General features: G+C 36.5%; 1 protein-coding gene across 3 annotated transcripts in view; it reads right to left on the reverse strand.

Annotated features, from left to right (window-relative positions):
• Positions 1 to 16,610, reverse strand: part of DENND1B (DENN domain containing 1B) — a 157,429-nt gene that overhangs the window by 76,175 nt on the left and 64,644 nt on the right. For 2 of the 3 annotated variants that reach the window (XM_027666102.1, XM_027666104.1), the window contains exons 5-8: positions 13,604 to 13,723; positions 5,706 to 5,775; positions 4,053 to 4,133; positions 1,313 to 1,372 (exon numbers count right to left, since the gene is read on the reverse strand). In XM_027666102.1, the coding sequence (XP_027521903.1) occupies positions 1,313 to 1,372; positions 4,053 to 4,133; positions 5,706 to 5,775; positions 13,604 to 13,723 (331 nt within the window). The remainder of the gene's footprint in view (positions 1 to 1,312; positions 1,373 to 4,052; positions 4,134 to 5,705; positions 5,776 to 13,603; positions 13,724 to 16,610) is intronic. The other variant, XM_027666103.1, reaches the window with a different exon arrangement.

Genomic DNA, 16,610 nt, shown 5'->3' on the forward strand with positions numbered 1-16,610 from the left:
TCTTTGAATCAAAAATGTGCTAATAGAAATGCTTGAGATTCTGCAGCCATTTATGAAATATATTAGCAATTTTATGCATCCTAGTTTCAGGCCATCTAGGATGTAAATATAAAATGGATTAAACTAAAAACAGATGTAATGTAAATTACTCTTATTAATCGAATGCTCTTAATAGTTATCAGACATGGATTTAGCTCAGTAATTTTAAGGTATTTTGAATGTTATTCTAAATCTTGAAGGAGAAAAAAAACTTAGTACATACTAAGTAAAGATGATAATTATTGACTATTTGGCTTTTATTTGTTTTTAATAAAGTTTTTACATTTTTAATAGACTGTGTTTTCACAGTATATTTTTTTAAATTACAATCAACAACACAAAGACATAGCTTGTTTTCAAGTCAAACTTGAAAAAGATAGACCAAAACAAAGATATTAAGATACTAAATGTATCTTGCATTCAAGAAAAAAAAATAATAATACTATTAAGTCTATGTAGGAGACTTATTAAACCAGCTTGATACATTTAATAGAAAATTTTTCCCACAAATTAGGTCATTTGGCAGTAGTTAAAATTTAAGGAAAAAAACTGGCTTTAAAACAGCATCCCATAAACATCATACCACTTGCACAATAAATATCGTTGCTTATTGTTTTGCATCAACAGAGAAAAAAAGCTGAGATTTTTTTCTCCAGTCAAGAACAAGGAAATATTCAGATAGAATGCCTATATTCTCCAGAAGTATAGTGAAAATAGAAAATTATTTCCTATATGTAATAAGGTCACAGAATATTTATCAAAAGATTTCTGAGTAATGAAGTTAATAACTTAGAGAAGTAATTATTTATAATTAACAAAGTAATAATATTTCACTCATTAAACAGAAAAGGAAGCCAGAACCATGAGAAGCAAAGGCCATTACTGCAGTCATTAAGAGTCATAAAGCAGCAAAAATAATGTGTATGGAGTCCTTGCACATCTCTGTGAACTCCCTTAGGAAGACGTATGACCTTGGAAGAGATACGAAAATAATAGTTGCTGTCCTGCATAAAGTTTTCTCTTAAAAAGGACACAAGAAAATGCAAGTTTTGTTCATCAATTCAAGGATTACGATGCATGCACACATAGCTCTGAAGTTTGATTTAAAGAGAAAAGGCACATTAATATCAGACTGCTCTTTTAGGCTAAAGACAGCAGCAGAATCTCCCAAAGGACAGGTACAAATAAGCCTGAAATAAAGAGATATTCGATAGCAAGTAATTATTTCTTTAATTACAATAGGCTTTAGACAGTCAGTGCCTTTTAAACTCACCGATATAAGACAAGGTTGTTTTTTCAAAACTTGCTCACTTGTAAAAATCATCTCTTGGTTCTTATGCAAGACGAGAGAAAGATTGAACAAGTGACTTTTTAGTTTTTCAGCAAAAAAGGCCAAAGCTGGCTCTAATGCTTGTAAAATTCCATGTTTAAAATACTGGCTGAAAGTAAGTTTTCTTCTTTTTATTTCTCCCATATTTGAATTCAGGCTTAGCTAGCTTTTCTGACAAAACAAAACAAAACACAAAGCCAAACCAAACTAACAAAAAAATCACTTTTGCTAGACCTCTATGGGTAAAAGAAAAGTGACCTAATTAAATTTAAGCTCAGATTTCATTAGAACAAATGCAGACTATTTGTTATTCAGCTGCAGACTATTTATTACTATGACCAACAGGTGAGAGGAGAACTTGGTACTTAACTGGACCAAGGAATTTTGGTGTCCTCTTAACCAAGAATTACTAGAAAACACCATGTATCCAGATAATGGATGTAATTTATGCATAGTAATACACAAACAGTCCTAAGTACCACTGGGGGCTGCCATCCAAACCCTGCTGCAATCTACGAGGTTGCACACCTGAGTGAATGAGGGAGGCATCTTCCTGATTCTGCACCATGAAATTTGAACTACACTGATCCTGGTACAAAGAAAAGCCACTTCATTATGTCATTTCTACAATTATTTTTCAGACTATGATTTCTTTTTAAGTCTATTATTACTGAAGGTTCCAGTCCAGCTTATCTACAATGTATGAGGACCAAGAAAGAAACATCAATACAAAAGACCAGGTACACAGAGTTAGAATTGAAAGGGGTCATAACCATTTCCCCGCTCCCTGCAGCACTAAGCATTACAAAAACAAAGATGCCTGTAGATCCAACAAGCACCAGGAGTCCAGATAATCTATTCCTTCCTGGCTCTGCCCCATCTGAACCCACAATATTTGCTCAACTGTCCCTGGCAAGAGGCTTGAGTTTAGACAATAGTTGTTCAGCTAGAAAGATTACAATACTCTTTGATGTAACAAGCTACTGGGAACAAGGCGTAATTGAGAAAAAAAACAATTCCAAAGCCATACGACATTGAAATAAAACTAACAAGTATCAACTTCATTGCAAGCAATTTGTTGTTCCAGTGTAGCCAACTGTATTCACCACCACGTTCATTTTGAGGTGGGCAAATTCTATGCAAGATGAACTGCAACACTGAGAGCAACACTTAGCAAAAAATGCAAGGAAGAAATCTTAAAACTTCGACATGTCCCTCTGAACCACAGGACTTCAGAAGGATATTTTATAAAGCATTTTGGAGTTGCTAAATTATAAGTGGTTTTAATACTGCAATTAATGGCAGAAAAATATTATTTGATATATAGAAATATTTTTGGCGAAGGTACTAGGAACTGAAACATTACACTGACAACAGAAGAAAAAAAAACTTATCAATGGAAAAAAATCCAACTGGAGCCTAAAAATCCAGTATTGTTCTGGTGAAAAACAACAAACAAGACTGGAAGGACTTCCAAATACAGTTGATTAGCACTGTTCGAGGTGGGAAAATATTAGGTCCCTGTAGCCTAGTGAAAAACAAGGGATTTGAAACATGAGAAATTAAAATAAAGGTAGCATTATGTTAAGCAGCAAGGGTCAGAAACTGCTGGAACAGAAGTGGTAGACTCTTCATTTGTCTATGCCTTCATAAGAGAGTTTTTCTAGAGTCTGTGCTTACTTTAACTGAAGTATTGGCTTCAGTTCTAAAATAAAAGATTTGAAATTAACAAGAAATGACACAAATAAGGTCAAGATAAATAATCTGATGATCTTTCAGTGTGTGTGTAAAGGAAGCCTTTACAAAAATCCCTTCTTTCTCCATCCTGAAAACCGTGCTGGTTCAATCAAGAAACAGCTATTTACACACTGCCAAGTGCAGGAACTGTACTGCTGTGAACATGCACAGTGCCTTGGAGACAGCAGAGGTTCTGTATGGGCTTTATATTTCACACAAGCTCTAAAACTGTATTTAAACATATGCTATTTCTGTTTAAAACTTTAGGAACTGTAACAATGACAGGTTCACTTTTTGATGTTTCTGCAATAACATCATCTTGCCATAGATTCAGTGCCCTGTCCGACATCCCAGAAAGTCAGAGCACAAAAGCAAGGTAGGGCTGGGCACATTCTTTCACCTAGATGTGCTGCAAGCTTCCTATAACAGAGTGCACTTCTACTGTTCTTCCTACAGCATTTTTGCATGATTAAGCAAAACTAGAAGAAGGGGAAGAAGGATGGGAAAGCAGCCAGCTTACACAGACTTTTGTCCAATCCTACAAATCTACCTACTCAGACATAAGAGGCAATAAAACTGAGTTACTGTCTCCTGATGCACAGCAGGAGAAACCAAAAATGTCTACATGAAACAGCTGGAAGCACAAAGAAGTAGTTCTAGCACTGTCAGATCCCACTGCAGTTTACTTTCTCATCCATAGAGCAAAATTCAAATTTCTGCTTCTTTATGACTCTGACTTTCAGAAAACAATATGAGACAAACTCTACCCTGCATAGAGAAAAAAAAAAAAGGAAAAAAAAAAAAGAAAAGGTTGTCCAATCCAGTTAATAATGGGAAGCAACATAAATTTACTCTTTCAAAGGGTTGGGGTTTCTTTTTGTTTCAACTTTACCTACTATTTCATAATCAGTAATCGGAGTAGGAACAAAAAAGAAAAAATACTTACCACACTTAAACTGACTAAAGCATTTGCCTTTGGCACAGGATGGCTATACAATGATTTTAACAAATCATTTGAGTCATTTTCCTGTAGGGAATATTTTTAAAAGGTAGTTAATTATCATATAAAAAATAATTACTATTTACTACACATCAAACTATATGTTACCAACGAGTATAAATATTTAAGGACAAAAACAATTGTAATTCATAGTGAAGTATTTAAATATTAAGTACAAAATTCAGGCCAGCTTTGTATCTCAAAAAATGATGGTATCTGCAAGTTAAGGCAATCTCTTACATTTCCCCATATACTCCTTAAATCAATCACATAATTTGCAACTGAAAACTGTGAAAAAATGTCTAGTTGGTCCATGCATCCTGGACATCATCTTCCTAAAACTGTTAGCCAGGATATATGTCTATTCAAAGTTTTACTAAATATGCAGCTACATATCTATATTGTACACTCTGAAAATGTTTCATCAGAACACATAAAATAAGATAATCGACAAGACTTTGGGTCTAGCTCTTGGTCAGATGAACGGTGCCTGGGGCCAGGAGGGAGCAACATCCTCCAACAACCTCCTCAGCAACAGGTGTGGCACCAGGCAGTGTAACAAAACACTGCTAAAACTTTCTGACCCATCAAAGTAGTTTTCTTAGTATATAAAACAACAAACATAAAATTCTACTACTTAAATTGCTTCAAGTAATAGCTGCAATGCCAGCACGGGTGATCAAGACAACACCCATCCCCTTCTGCAAATAGAACCTTAATAACAATGTTTTTCTATAGCAGTGAAGTTGGGGCCCAATCCAAGTTCCCATTACAGCGTTTGTAAGACAGACATATTTAACACTTTATTGAAACACATAGCTAATACCAAACTTTCCTGCTGCATTTCCTTTATACATAAAATATCATCATTCTCTGTAGTCCGTTTACTATAATGCAGAATTATTGCTTATTCTACATTTCATGTATTTTTGAAATGTCAGCTTCTCCAGTCAAGAGCATATGGCTAAATACTGATGCCTTTTTTTTTTTTAATTGTAATCTAGTACACAAATACAGTTAAAGCAGAAAGGTATAGCTTTAATGTTCCCAGTAAAGACAGATGCCAGTAGTTCCTTTGCTGTGTAATGCTGGAATACATCTAATTGCTCATGAATATGCAAACTAAACTATCATGATTCTTCACCAAATGCTGCAAGTAATTTTGTCCTGCTAGCTGAGATGACAGAATTACGAGAAGTAGTTTTTAGTTAATATGAAGGGTGAAACAGTACATCATATTTTATACAGTTCTGAACAAAAAGCATTTGCAGCTGATAATCAGATAGTTCCAGAGATCTATGGTTTACAATTGATACGTCACAGCTCTCCAGTGATGTGACACTTTGCTCACACTTCACCCAGGACTTGTCTATGCTGAGACTGACACTTTATAAAGGTATATTTTCAGCAGCTTTTTAAGACAAATGGGGGATTCAAGTGACTGTGGCAGCTGTATGTTCAGATTCTTTGAATTTCAGTAAGATGAATACACTTGCTACTAAATCCTACTAAAATTTTACACTTTTAAAAAGTATAGAATCCCTTCTCAGCATTTCAAGGAAAATATTTTCCACAAAGAAACAGAATATCTAAAATTACCTGTTCTTTAGCCAAATAATCTGCCAGGGTATTTAGGAGCTTGTAGTATACCTCAAACCATGGTAAGTAACTAAAAGAGGAGGAAAAAATTGGTTGAATAAAATATCAATATATTTTTCCAATGCTTATAAAATACTCTGATGATTGATCTGACTTGCACATTTTTATAATATTTTTACATATAAATGAAAAGCATATAAAACTTTCCCCACAAATTTAACGGTATGTCACTCATAGATAGATTCTTTATGCTGGGCACCTCTATGAAGTTCCATTAGGCACAGATTAGCTCATAATACTTAGACTTACTATTTTAAAGGCACCAAAAAACCCATTTGAAACACTGTCCAATCTCCTTCCCACTATCTTTAATTGTTACAGTTTTCAGTAGTTATTTGTAATTCTGAAATTCTACATCCTCCTATACCCAGTGTCCTGCCAGAACTGCTACTTCCCAGGAGAATCTTTACTTGGGCAGACCAGGTACCCCATATTTGACAAATGGTGCAATGCTACAGAGTAGTATAGATGTTGTATTATAGGTAAGAATATTGATCTCCCTATAAAGTCATTTTTATAGATAGAATTAACTTTCAAAAATAAAAACATTCACCAATATTGTAAACATACAGTACATTAATACATGAATACTTAATAGAATTTTAACTCTAATCTGCAGCCTGTATGAGTGCAATACTCTGAATTAAACAGAATGTAAGATAAATAAGACAACACTGAAGAGCACGAGGAAAGAAATTCAAACATAATGGAATAAATTCCAATTTTTATCACCTATTTACAGAAGAGTTACCTTTAACAGTGACATCATCAGTGACCACATGCTACAGAACTTTCCATCACCCTTATTTAAGCTATTAAATCTGATAAACTAAATAGTACCAGTATAAATTACACCTCATTTACAAATTACACATCTTCTCACATCTGTTAGACATCTCTGTTTGAGATTAGAAGGGGGAGCTGGAAAGGAAATAAAGCCTGAAATGTTTTATTTATTTATATGCAATACTACAGACTTTGTTACTCAGAGCAGTGTAAATCTACAGAAATTAATTTCTTAAAGGCTTTAGGGCACATTGTGGACAGACCTTAAAATTTCAAATTTATATATTTCAGGAAACATGCTAACCACCACTGAAAAAGCCCAGCATGCAGAACCTAAATCTTTTCCCTGATAGGAAAAGGAGAGCTGTTAGGGGAAAGCCCAGCTGGTAGAGAAGCCAGGGTTTTGTACAGTGAGTCCAATGAAGGGTTATGTTTTCTTTTTAACACCTCTGTTCTCAGCACATAGCTGACAAAGCTGTAGAAACAGATCCCAGTTCTCAGGGAAAAAAAAAAAAAAGAACAGTAGAAATCTGAACACAGCTGTGCATTGTCTAGCAATCTTACTCTTTGCTATCCTTATAAATGCTTAACTGCTGGTTCTCAAAAAAACCAAAACACACTAAAAAAAACCCCAACCAACCAAACAACCCCAAATCAAAAAAAAAAGACGAACCAGCAAACCACAAAAACCCGTCATGAATTTACTCTTGCCAAGCCAAAGAGACACAGTGGTAAGGATTTAATGATTTCCTTTAAAACCACTATATTAATGTCTTTATCACACTTTACCATACCCTGTGCTGGCTATTAATCAAAACTACATCAACCTCTTAATGCTCACAGACACTTTTAATGCTTGGTATTGTTGACAGTGGTTAAGGTGTGACCTTATTGCATTTGCTATTCAATATATTCTTATATAATCATAAAAATTTACTTCAGTGCACCTGTGTAAGGTCAATCACTGCTTACAGGCATGAACGCTGCACGCCCTTGTAAAACACCCATCATAATAGCACCTAAAACATCTGATCTTTGAGCTTTCTTTCACCTAGGACTCCTGTTCTATTATCTTCTGAAATCATGTTAACCTGGTTTTACACATCATTGAAACACAGCCTAGATGGGCAAACAGAATTGTTCACCACAGCGTTCAGAGTACCTGCAAATGTCAGAGCTACTGAACAGCTTTACAGCCTCAAATTACAGCAGGGACTGGAACACTGTCCTAGTGTTTTGTCCAAGTCAAGGCACAAGGTAGGTATAAATTGCAAAGTATTTTTATAACACTGGACACACAAATAGGTGAGACTACCTAAAGGCTTTCCAGTCTGTTGCTATCACCTCTGTGTTAGCAGTATACACGACCCCAGTATATTTTGCTGTCGAATACTCCAAAATATCATCTGATCATCTATTTTTCATAATGAACACTTATGAACAGCATTCTATAAAAATAAATGCTCCTACTTCAATAAAATATTACCATACTTCTTTCCTATATGTATGAGCTCAACTCCTCTCTTGCTGAGAAAAGAAAAATTAAATGCAATTTTTAAGTCTGTTTAAAAAAGGTCAAATTCATTATTTGAAATTAATGAACCCTAACAAAAAGCCACAGGAGAATTTTTCTTTTGTACAGTGAGGCATGCTGACCAGAGCACTTGCACAAGAATTTATTCCCTTAGCAAAATCAGCCTCATGATACACTTCCATGTCTTCATGTAACAAAAGTGCAAAGAAAAACATTGTAAAAACACACTACTTCAACATAGTTTATAAAATAAAGTCAGTTTCCTTTGAGCTGAAAGGCTGGAAAAAGAATTGCTTTAAGCCTTATAATCACAGACATGAGGTTAATATAAATTCTACGTGCCTCTTAAACCTGAAAACTTAAGGAAATCAAAACAAGTACTCCATTACATTTTATGGCATGAAACCAAAGGCCACCAGAACCCGTCCTCTGCTTCTTTTCCACATAATCTTCAGTTCTTCAATAGAACGGTTTAATTGCAAAAATTTTTGTCAATATTTTGAATTACAATGTTCTTACTGCAACAAAATATTACAAAGACCTATTGGAAACAGAAAAAGTTCACTTTATATGTTTCTTTTATAGATTTGCTAATTGTAATTAATTCAATATAATAAAGAATTGTTATATTTGTCATTTTCATAAACAATAAAGAATGTATTTGTGTGTGTGCGTATAGAATACATCTCTGCATTCAAAAGTAAACACAGCTGTGTTCATAATAAAGACAACTCTCAGGTGGTATTTTAGATTCTCAATTCAAAGACCAAGTATAAGCTCTTCACATTTTGTAGCATCCTCAAGGCTGTCAGCCAACATTTTTGTCCTCTTATATCATAAGCCCATTTTGGAAGGCACATTTGTTAATAATCCTATTAATCTATTTGGACTACTCTAGTAAACAGATTTATTCATAGATAAACATTGCCATGATTATTAAAGCCTGTGTTTTACATCTTTATCCCTTATATCATATTGGATAAAGCACTGTACATCAAATCAGAGAATCCGGTAAGTTTGAAAAGACCTTCGAGATCATTGAGTCCAACTCTTAACTCAGCACTGTCAAATCTACCGCTAAACCATGTCCTTAAGCACCACATCTACACATCTTTCAAATACCTCCAGGGATGGTGATTCCACCACCTCCCTGGACAGCCTGTTCCAGTACTTGGCAATCCTTTCCTTGAAGATTTTTTTCCCTGATATCCAATTTAAACCTCTGCTGGTGCAACCTGAGGCCATTTTCTCTTGTCCTGTCACTGGTTGCCCGGGAGAAGAGACTGACCCCCACCTTGCTACAACCTCCTTTCAGGGAGTTATAGAGAGTGACGAGGTCTGCCCTGAGCCTCCTTTTCTCCAGGCTAAACACCCCCAGCTCCCTCAGCCACTACTTATATGACTTGTGGTCCAAATCCTTCACCAGCTCCGTTGCCCTTCTCTAGACTCGTTCCAACAACCCAACTTGTTTCTTGAATTGAGAACTGGACACAGGATTTGAGCTGCCCCTCACCAGTGCCCAGTACGGAGAGACAATCACTGCCCTGGTGCTGCTGCTCACACTATTTCTGATACAGGTCAGGATGCCACTGGCCTTTGTGACCACCTGGGCACACACTGGCTCATGTTCAGCTGCACCAGCACCCCCAGGTCCTTTTCTGCAGCTTTCCAGACACTCTTCCCCCAGCCTGCAGCACTGCTTGGGGTTGTTGTGACCCACATGTAGAAAGCTGGCACTTGGCCTTGTTGCCTTTTATGGCACTTTTGTGTGTGATAGCTAAAACCAAGAAGCATTACAGGTAAAAGAATCTTCTTAGCTTGTCCTGTTAGCAAATCTTACAAAATTATTTAATCTTTGCTTTGCACAGAAGAACTAGTCCATGTACAGAAAAGTCATCCAGCACTCAAGTGTCCATCACCATTTATTATGTTGGGTAACAACTTTTTCTCAAGTCAGTACAGAAATGTACTGTGTGAAAAACATAGTTTTGAAGTGGCTGAATTTAACAGAGACCTGTCATATATTATTCCTAACTCAAAACTGTCACACTAATATGTACCTTAACAACAGATAAAATCAAAATTAAAGTCCATTACTAGAAAGACCTTACCAGCACATTTGTATTCATAAAATTATTTATGAGGAGTGCATTTTATAATTAATTAGTTGTTTTATGAAAACGTCAAAAGGTTATCAATGAAGTCCCTTCACAATAGATAAAGCAGAGGAAAAACAGGGCTTTAATGTTCAGTTTTAATATATGTAGAAACCTAAACTTCAAATAAAAATAATTTTATTTCTTAAGCTATGAAATCATTATTAGTTTCCTATTTATTTTTCTTTAATTGTACACATTGTCTTTGCATTCCTTATGTTATAACCAACAGCTGTTTGAGAAACAAACATACAAGACAAACATAGGCAACCTCCAACAACATACAAAAATTTTTCTAAATATTTCTTCCATAATAAAGAGAAACATCAAAACATACACAATATTGTTTTCATAGACATATATTCCCTGATTGAGAATACAGGGGTCTTTATTTAAAAGCACAGCCACTGTCTGCCACAAAAGCAAGAGACCAAGATATTTCATGGTTAATTAAAAACGTACTTAACATTTTCTTTCAACCCAAATGAGCCACAAGGCAGGAGCTCAGACTTTTATTCAAAGTCACACATAACCCTTGTTGCCATAAGTAGACTTCCACCTCACTGGTGCTTCTGCTATAGCTCTGATAAAACTTTTACATTCATGAGTCAAAGGTTAAACAAAGGAGAGGAAATGTTTTCTGTCAAATAGTCAGGTAACCACTAACAGTCGTGAACTATCAGCAGGAATCTAACTTCTAGTAATCAAATAAAACTAAGGAAACTGCCTTTCCGTAGCTAAATGTCTAATGTCTAGGGGCTGCTTTTCTGTCTGGAAAATTGACACAAAATGTGTAAAATTGAAACATTCTGCTTCTAAGGGATTTGCCTAAAGGAAGAGTGAAAAACCTTCAAGCGTGGTCTGAACTGAAGAACTACAAAGCCTGACCACATAAACCTGTCTTCCTTATTAGAGCATTTCATTTAGAAACCTAGGTGACAATTTTATAGTCATAAAATTAATGAAATCTAGGACTAAGCATTTTAATGATGCATTTTGTGTTCCTCAGCATACCTAAGGTCAACCTCAGAGTCCATCAACAGTTTCAGGATTTTTAACAAATTATTTGTACTTTGTACTAAAACTATTCAAGTAATACAAAAACAATTTCATGTAAACCCTGAAAGTATTATTCCTACTGCAAGCAGCAGTGGTACTTAGAAACAACAGCCAGAAGAACTGAGTCTCCCATTATTCAAAAGTGAACGCTGAAGTTTCTATTGTGCCACTTCAAACCTCAACTAACAAAACCATTTCCTAAAAATGGAAAAAATAAAACTAGGAGAAAAGATCCAGTACAAGATATGAGCACAACAAGGTATTTTACAATATGCCTATTGTGGCATATGTCTATTGCTGTCTTACAGGGCTGCATTAGTTCAACAGTTTGTGGAGAGGGAGGAGGTGATACAGCAGGATCCACACTGGGAGAGCTTCACAAAGCAGTCATGCAGTTAAAAAAAAAAAAAAAAAAATTAAAATAAAACTTGCAAAGGAATCGCACAACTTTTCTGGATAATAATCCAAGATTTATTTTCTCACCTTACTATGGTTTAGCACTTACTTGCACTTCAAATTTGGCAACTGCAGGAAAGTTCTGCATGTTCATTTTCGACAATGCCTGAGAAAGCTACCTGGGAGGATTTTTACTTCACTTGATAAACATACAGAGAACTTGAACAATACATTCTGATTTGGGAGAAGATTCTGTTTACACAATTCATATACATGTGTATACAGAACACAAAAAAAATCCCGTAAAACCTATAGAAAAATTTTCTATGTACAAGTATATTTTCTGTTTCAAACTATCCAGTTTAAAGCAGGACCATGTGGCTGCAAATTCAGAGATAATTTCCTTTAGCTAGTGTTTCAGATAAAGAATGAATTACAGAGAGAAGTCCCATAAACCACATGACTTTAATCTTAGACACTGCTTTAAACTGCTGATGGACAAGCGGTCTTTTCTTCAGCTTTCAGTTAAGAATGCCACTCAGTAGTTCAAATCCTCGGTCTTTAGCAGCCCTGGCACAGCTTAATACATGGTTTGGTATCATCAATAAAAGACACGCACAACTGAAAAGTTGTGTCCTGTTACCCCCTCACCAGCCCATCTAAATCTCTACGCTATCTCCTTCTCATCACTTTGACTGGCTTGTTTCTGCTCTTCTTTTCAGAGATTCTTACTTATATTTCAGTTATTTATGATGACTTCATTTAGTTAACTTTTTTGTATTGGACTATCTCTAGATGCCTTTGTAAAAGCCTTAGTCAGCAATCTTAATATATTCCTCTTGTTTGAGGCAATATACATAGATGTGCATATGCAGATGGTAGTTCGACATGGCATTTACGTACACCTGCCCTTGTGTGTTTATATATAAGTCTATGACTATTGTGCATATACCTGTGATGAAAAAGTAGTTCAAATTGCTCATACATCAGTCATCATGTGTATATAAACACAGCAAATATCATTTTATGTTATTTTGATATATAGACAAAAGCCACAGTGAACATGCACACACACTCTTTATATATAAAGACAGCATTCATTTGTTAATTTATTTTTTCCTTTGTTTAATTTAAGATCAACAATCATCTGCAAGGTGGAAACAGATAAAATGCCAAAAGAAATCTGCTTAGTGAGTCCTCTTTCATTTTGTCACTTCTAATGGATCTTGGATTCAGAGTGAAAACCAGACTGGATATCAGAACATATCAGATGGAAACTGATACATTCTTTCTGTCTGAGCTAAACACAGCACACACTCAGACACACTCACACACACACTCAGACACACAGAGAAGACAGACTCCCCAGCTAGAAGTACAATGGTCTGAAGCTAGTGCTGTTATGCATTCAGCTGTGCATTGTAAATTTGAAATTGTCACAATAAAGGCAATGCTTTGGTTATGGTTCAGTGAAAAATTACAGCTTGCCACTTTTCATTTTCTTAGTTATTTCTACCAAGTAACAGACCATTGATTAATCTTTAGCTAATGTATGTCTACAGGGAAATGGTAAAAGAAATACCCAGGTTTACACCAGCTGAGAATTTACACCCTTTGCTCTGCAGCAGTCCATACTGTATTTAAGTGTGCATACTTAAGTGCATGTAACTGCTGAAACATTGTTACTACAGCATTAGAAGCCAGACCGACACTGTTAGGAGGACAGCAAAAAAATTTGTTTCTAGCTTGATGAAGGAAGAAAAGATTAACTCAGGGTATCACTGTTGAAGAAAAATGATACCCTGATAGAGAAGTAAAACATTAGCAGAGAATTTGCAAAAGATAATTTTGTTCTTGTATTTTTTTTATATTGACTCCTTGACTTAATTTTTCTTATACCAACTTACCTTAAAATACAGAGGCAGACCTTGCCTCCTGACGTCAAACGGCAAAATCCAAACCTTTGCTTACTTTCAATGTCGGTGAGCACAAAGGTGAAATGCTGTCCTACTTGGTTTTGGGACACCCTGGAAAACCAGATACAGAGCATAAAACCACTAAATCACACAAAACACAAGCATTTAAGTCATTGGTCTCAAGTATTTCCATGCTCAAACCTCGCTATTCTCTCCCTTCCCACCATCCAGGTTGTCTCTTGTACCCCACTGCTTCCCTTCGCCACAGAAGAGCCCAGTCCTTCCTTGACTCGTGCCCCCAGTTGCTGCCCCAGGTCCATGCTCCTGCTGATGTGCTCCACTGCATCTGGCCCCTACTCTGAAAATACAGGGTGTTTCATAAGGTTTGTTCTTTAGCACAGAATAAACTTAAGCCAGAACCACTAAAAGCTTGCCACAGTTTACTGGCTTTGAGCACATCTCAGTTGTGGAGAACAGCAACCCAAACAAAATTTTAAAATTCTACAAATAATTTATTACATGTCATAACATGGGTCTGGCTTACAGCAGCCATTATAAAGCTAGCTTCTTTTTTTTCAATCCCTTTTGACTATCTTCACTGGTTAAGCCTGTAGCCTCCCTATGCATCTTCCACAGATTTTCCTCCTTTTTTTTGCTCTACACATTGCCCAGCAAGGAATTTGTGTCAAGTTTATCTTCTGGTACAAATTTTTTTGGTTCTGGAAACACAAAAGCTAGAACATAATCAAGAACTAACAGCACAAGAGTTAAAAAAAAAGTAAGTAACAATATCTTCAAGACTGTATCGAAATACACACCCACTTGAGACAGAGTAAGTTTACACCAAATTTCCCTCATCTTATCCCCAAGCTCTGTGCAGCCAGCACTCCCTCAGCAGTGCAGGCTAACATGCACTTGTCCTGAGTTTCTACCACCCCTCCCATGCCACCTCTGACTGCACATACTCATCTCCAGATCTTAGTTCCAACCTCCAGTCCTGATCCCCCACTTTCTGCTTGACAGTATGAGCCTTTTCCCAATTTCCTTTTAACAAATGGCATCTTCACTGTCATGATGTTTCTAATTCTCCTTTAGGCTCTCAAGCATAACGTTTTTCTCTTGTGCAGTTTGTCAGCTTCAGACAGAATATCACTGAGACCATGGGAGGGACCCGCTCTCAGTGTGACCAAACTTCAGTGATCTTCACAGAAATTGCAAAATGCATTTGATGTAAGCATTTTAGAAGACAAACAAACTATATCTGAAGTTTACTCACAGAAATACATATTTCACTTTTGCAAAATCTCCCAAACAAAATTAGTTCTAGGCAGACTTGGCATTCTCAGCCAAAAGAGGTGATGTGTGGCATAGAATGGTTTTGTCCAGAAGAGACTACTAAAGATTTCATTAAAACCAAATGAAAACAAAGTTAAGATGGGGAGTGCATGGAGATTTGAAAGCATAAAATGCAACAGTTCAGCCTGTAATTCTATTGTCTGCTGTTCTTTTCCTATTCTTACATGATCTTCTACAGCAAAATACCTAAGCACCTGCTAGTTAAGTGCTATGATTAACATGTGTCATTTGTGGGCCAATCATAGACGACCAAGCTGAAAATGAATTCCCAGAGAAGCTGAAAACCATCACAAAACTCAGTCTATCAGTCCAAGACCACAAAATATTTTTTTAATTTATGCCTTGTAATAGGGTTGGGGTTTTTTTGTTGTGGTTTTGGTTGTTTTTTTGCTGGTTTGCTTGTTTTGTGTTTTTTAAATCTCCACCAAAATAAAATATAGAAAATTTTCCCCTAGGGAAAAAGAAAGTGGATGATCAAAGGGCAAGAGAAGTTACATAGGACACAGGCACATTATATTGCTTAACATATGTATGACAAAAGCTTAAAGATTAGTTAAGTGGTACCATTACCCAGTGTGGTGGTTTGGGCTAGGCCTTCCTTGGTGACCAGTTTGTAACCAAGGAAGGGTCCAGATTTACCCAGTATTCCCTACGATTTTTACGTAAGCCAGATTATAAGAAGAAAGGAGGAGAGGCCTTCGTTCTCTTTCCTTCCAGCGGCTTGGAGGTGCAGGTTCCCTGCTGTTGAGTCTGCCGTGTTGGGGAGCGAGGCCTGGTGAGGCCTTGTCGACCTTGGGAGACGGAGGTTGCCGGCGATCGTCCCGGAGCAACTCTCAGTTGTCCCAAAGAGAGTGGTGATATATTTCCTTTGCTAACTCTCTAGTTACTAGATCTCAGGCTACTGATTTGGGATATATATATATATATATATATAATTTTGGTTTTGTTCCCTTCCCCTTTCCCTTTCCCTTCCCTTGTGAAAATTGTATATATTTTAAATTGTATATATAAGTGTAAATATATTTATATATATCACTTTAGCTGTCTCTCTCGTTTCGGGTTTTCTTAGCTGGTTGTTTTTCTCCCTCTTCTCCCTGAGGTTTGGGGGGGGGGGGGGGGACTTCTGGTGGTAAGGTTTGGAGACTTGGCAGGGAGCCAGCTTCAAACCATATCACCCAGATTGCAGTCTCCCATTCTTTTCAGTTTAGTTTAGTCCCTCATGAACATACAGCAACAGGGCTGAAACAAAAGCCTATGCATACAACATCACGAGATACATTAAGTCCAATATAACCACTGGAAACCCATGACAATGAATGGACTTTTTTTAGTTAGGTAATTTAACTCAAATAATTAGGACAAACACTTTCCTCGGCTCTCTTCAACGGACTGGAACAACTCTAGCACGCTCTTTAAATGGTAAATGTGCAATGGCTTTCGCTCAGCCCTTCCTTGCTCAGGTTCTGTGTCATGCTGCCTGTACACTGTGCCTGGTACCACGGAGAGTCATCAATAATAGGGCATTATTACTCCCCTGCCAACCAAGCAATTTTCTATTTCACATCTCTGCATTTTCCTCTTTATTCCTGAGAGCAGACTGCCATGAAACCTGCAGTGTGGTTTCAGTGCCCCTGCGCACACT

This window comes from Corapipo altera, unplaced genomic scaffold (assembly GCF_003945725.1).
Source record: "Corapipo altera isolate COAL_440 unplaced genomic scaffold, ASM394572v1 119, whole genome shotgun sequence".
Classification (NCBI taxonomy): Eukaryota; Metazoa; Chordata; class Aves; order Passeriformes; family Pipridae; genus Corapipo; species Corapipo altera.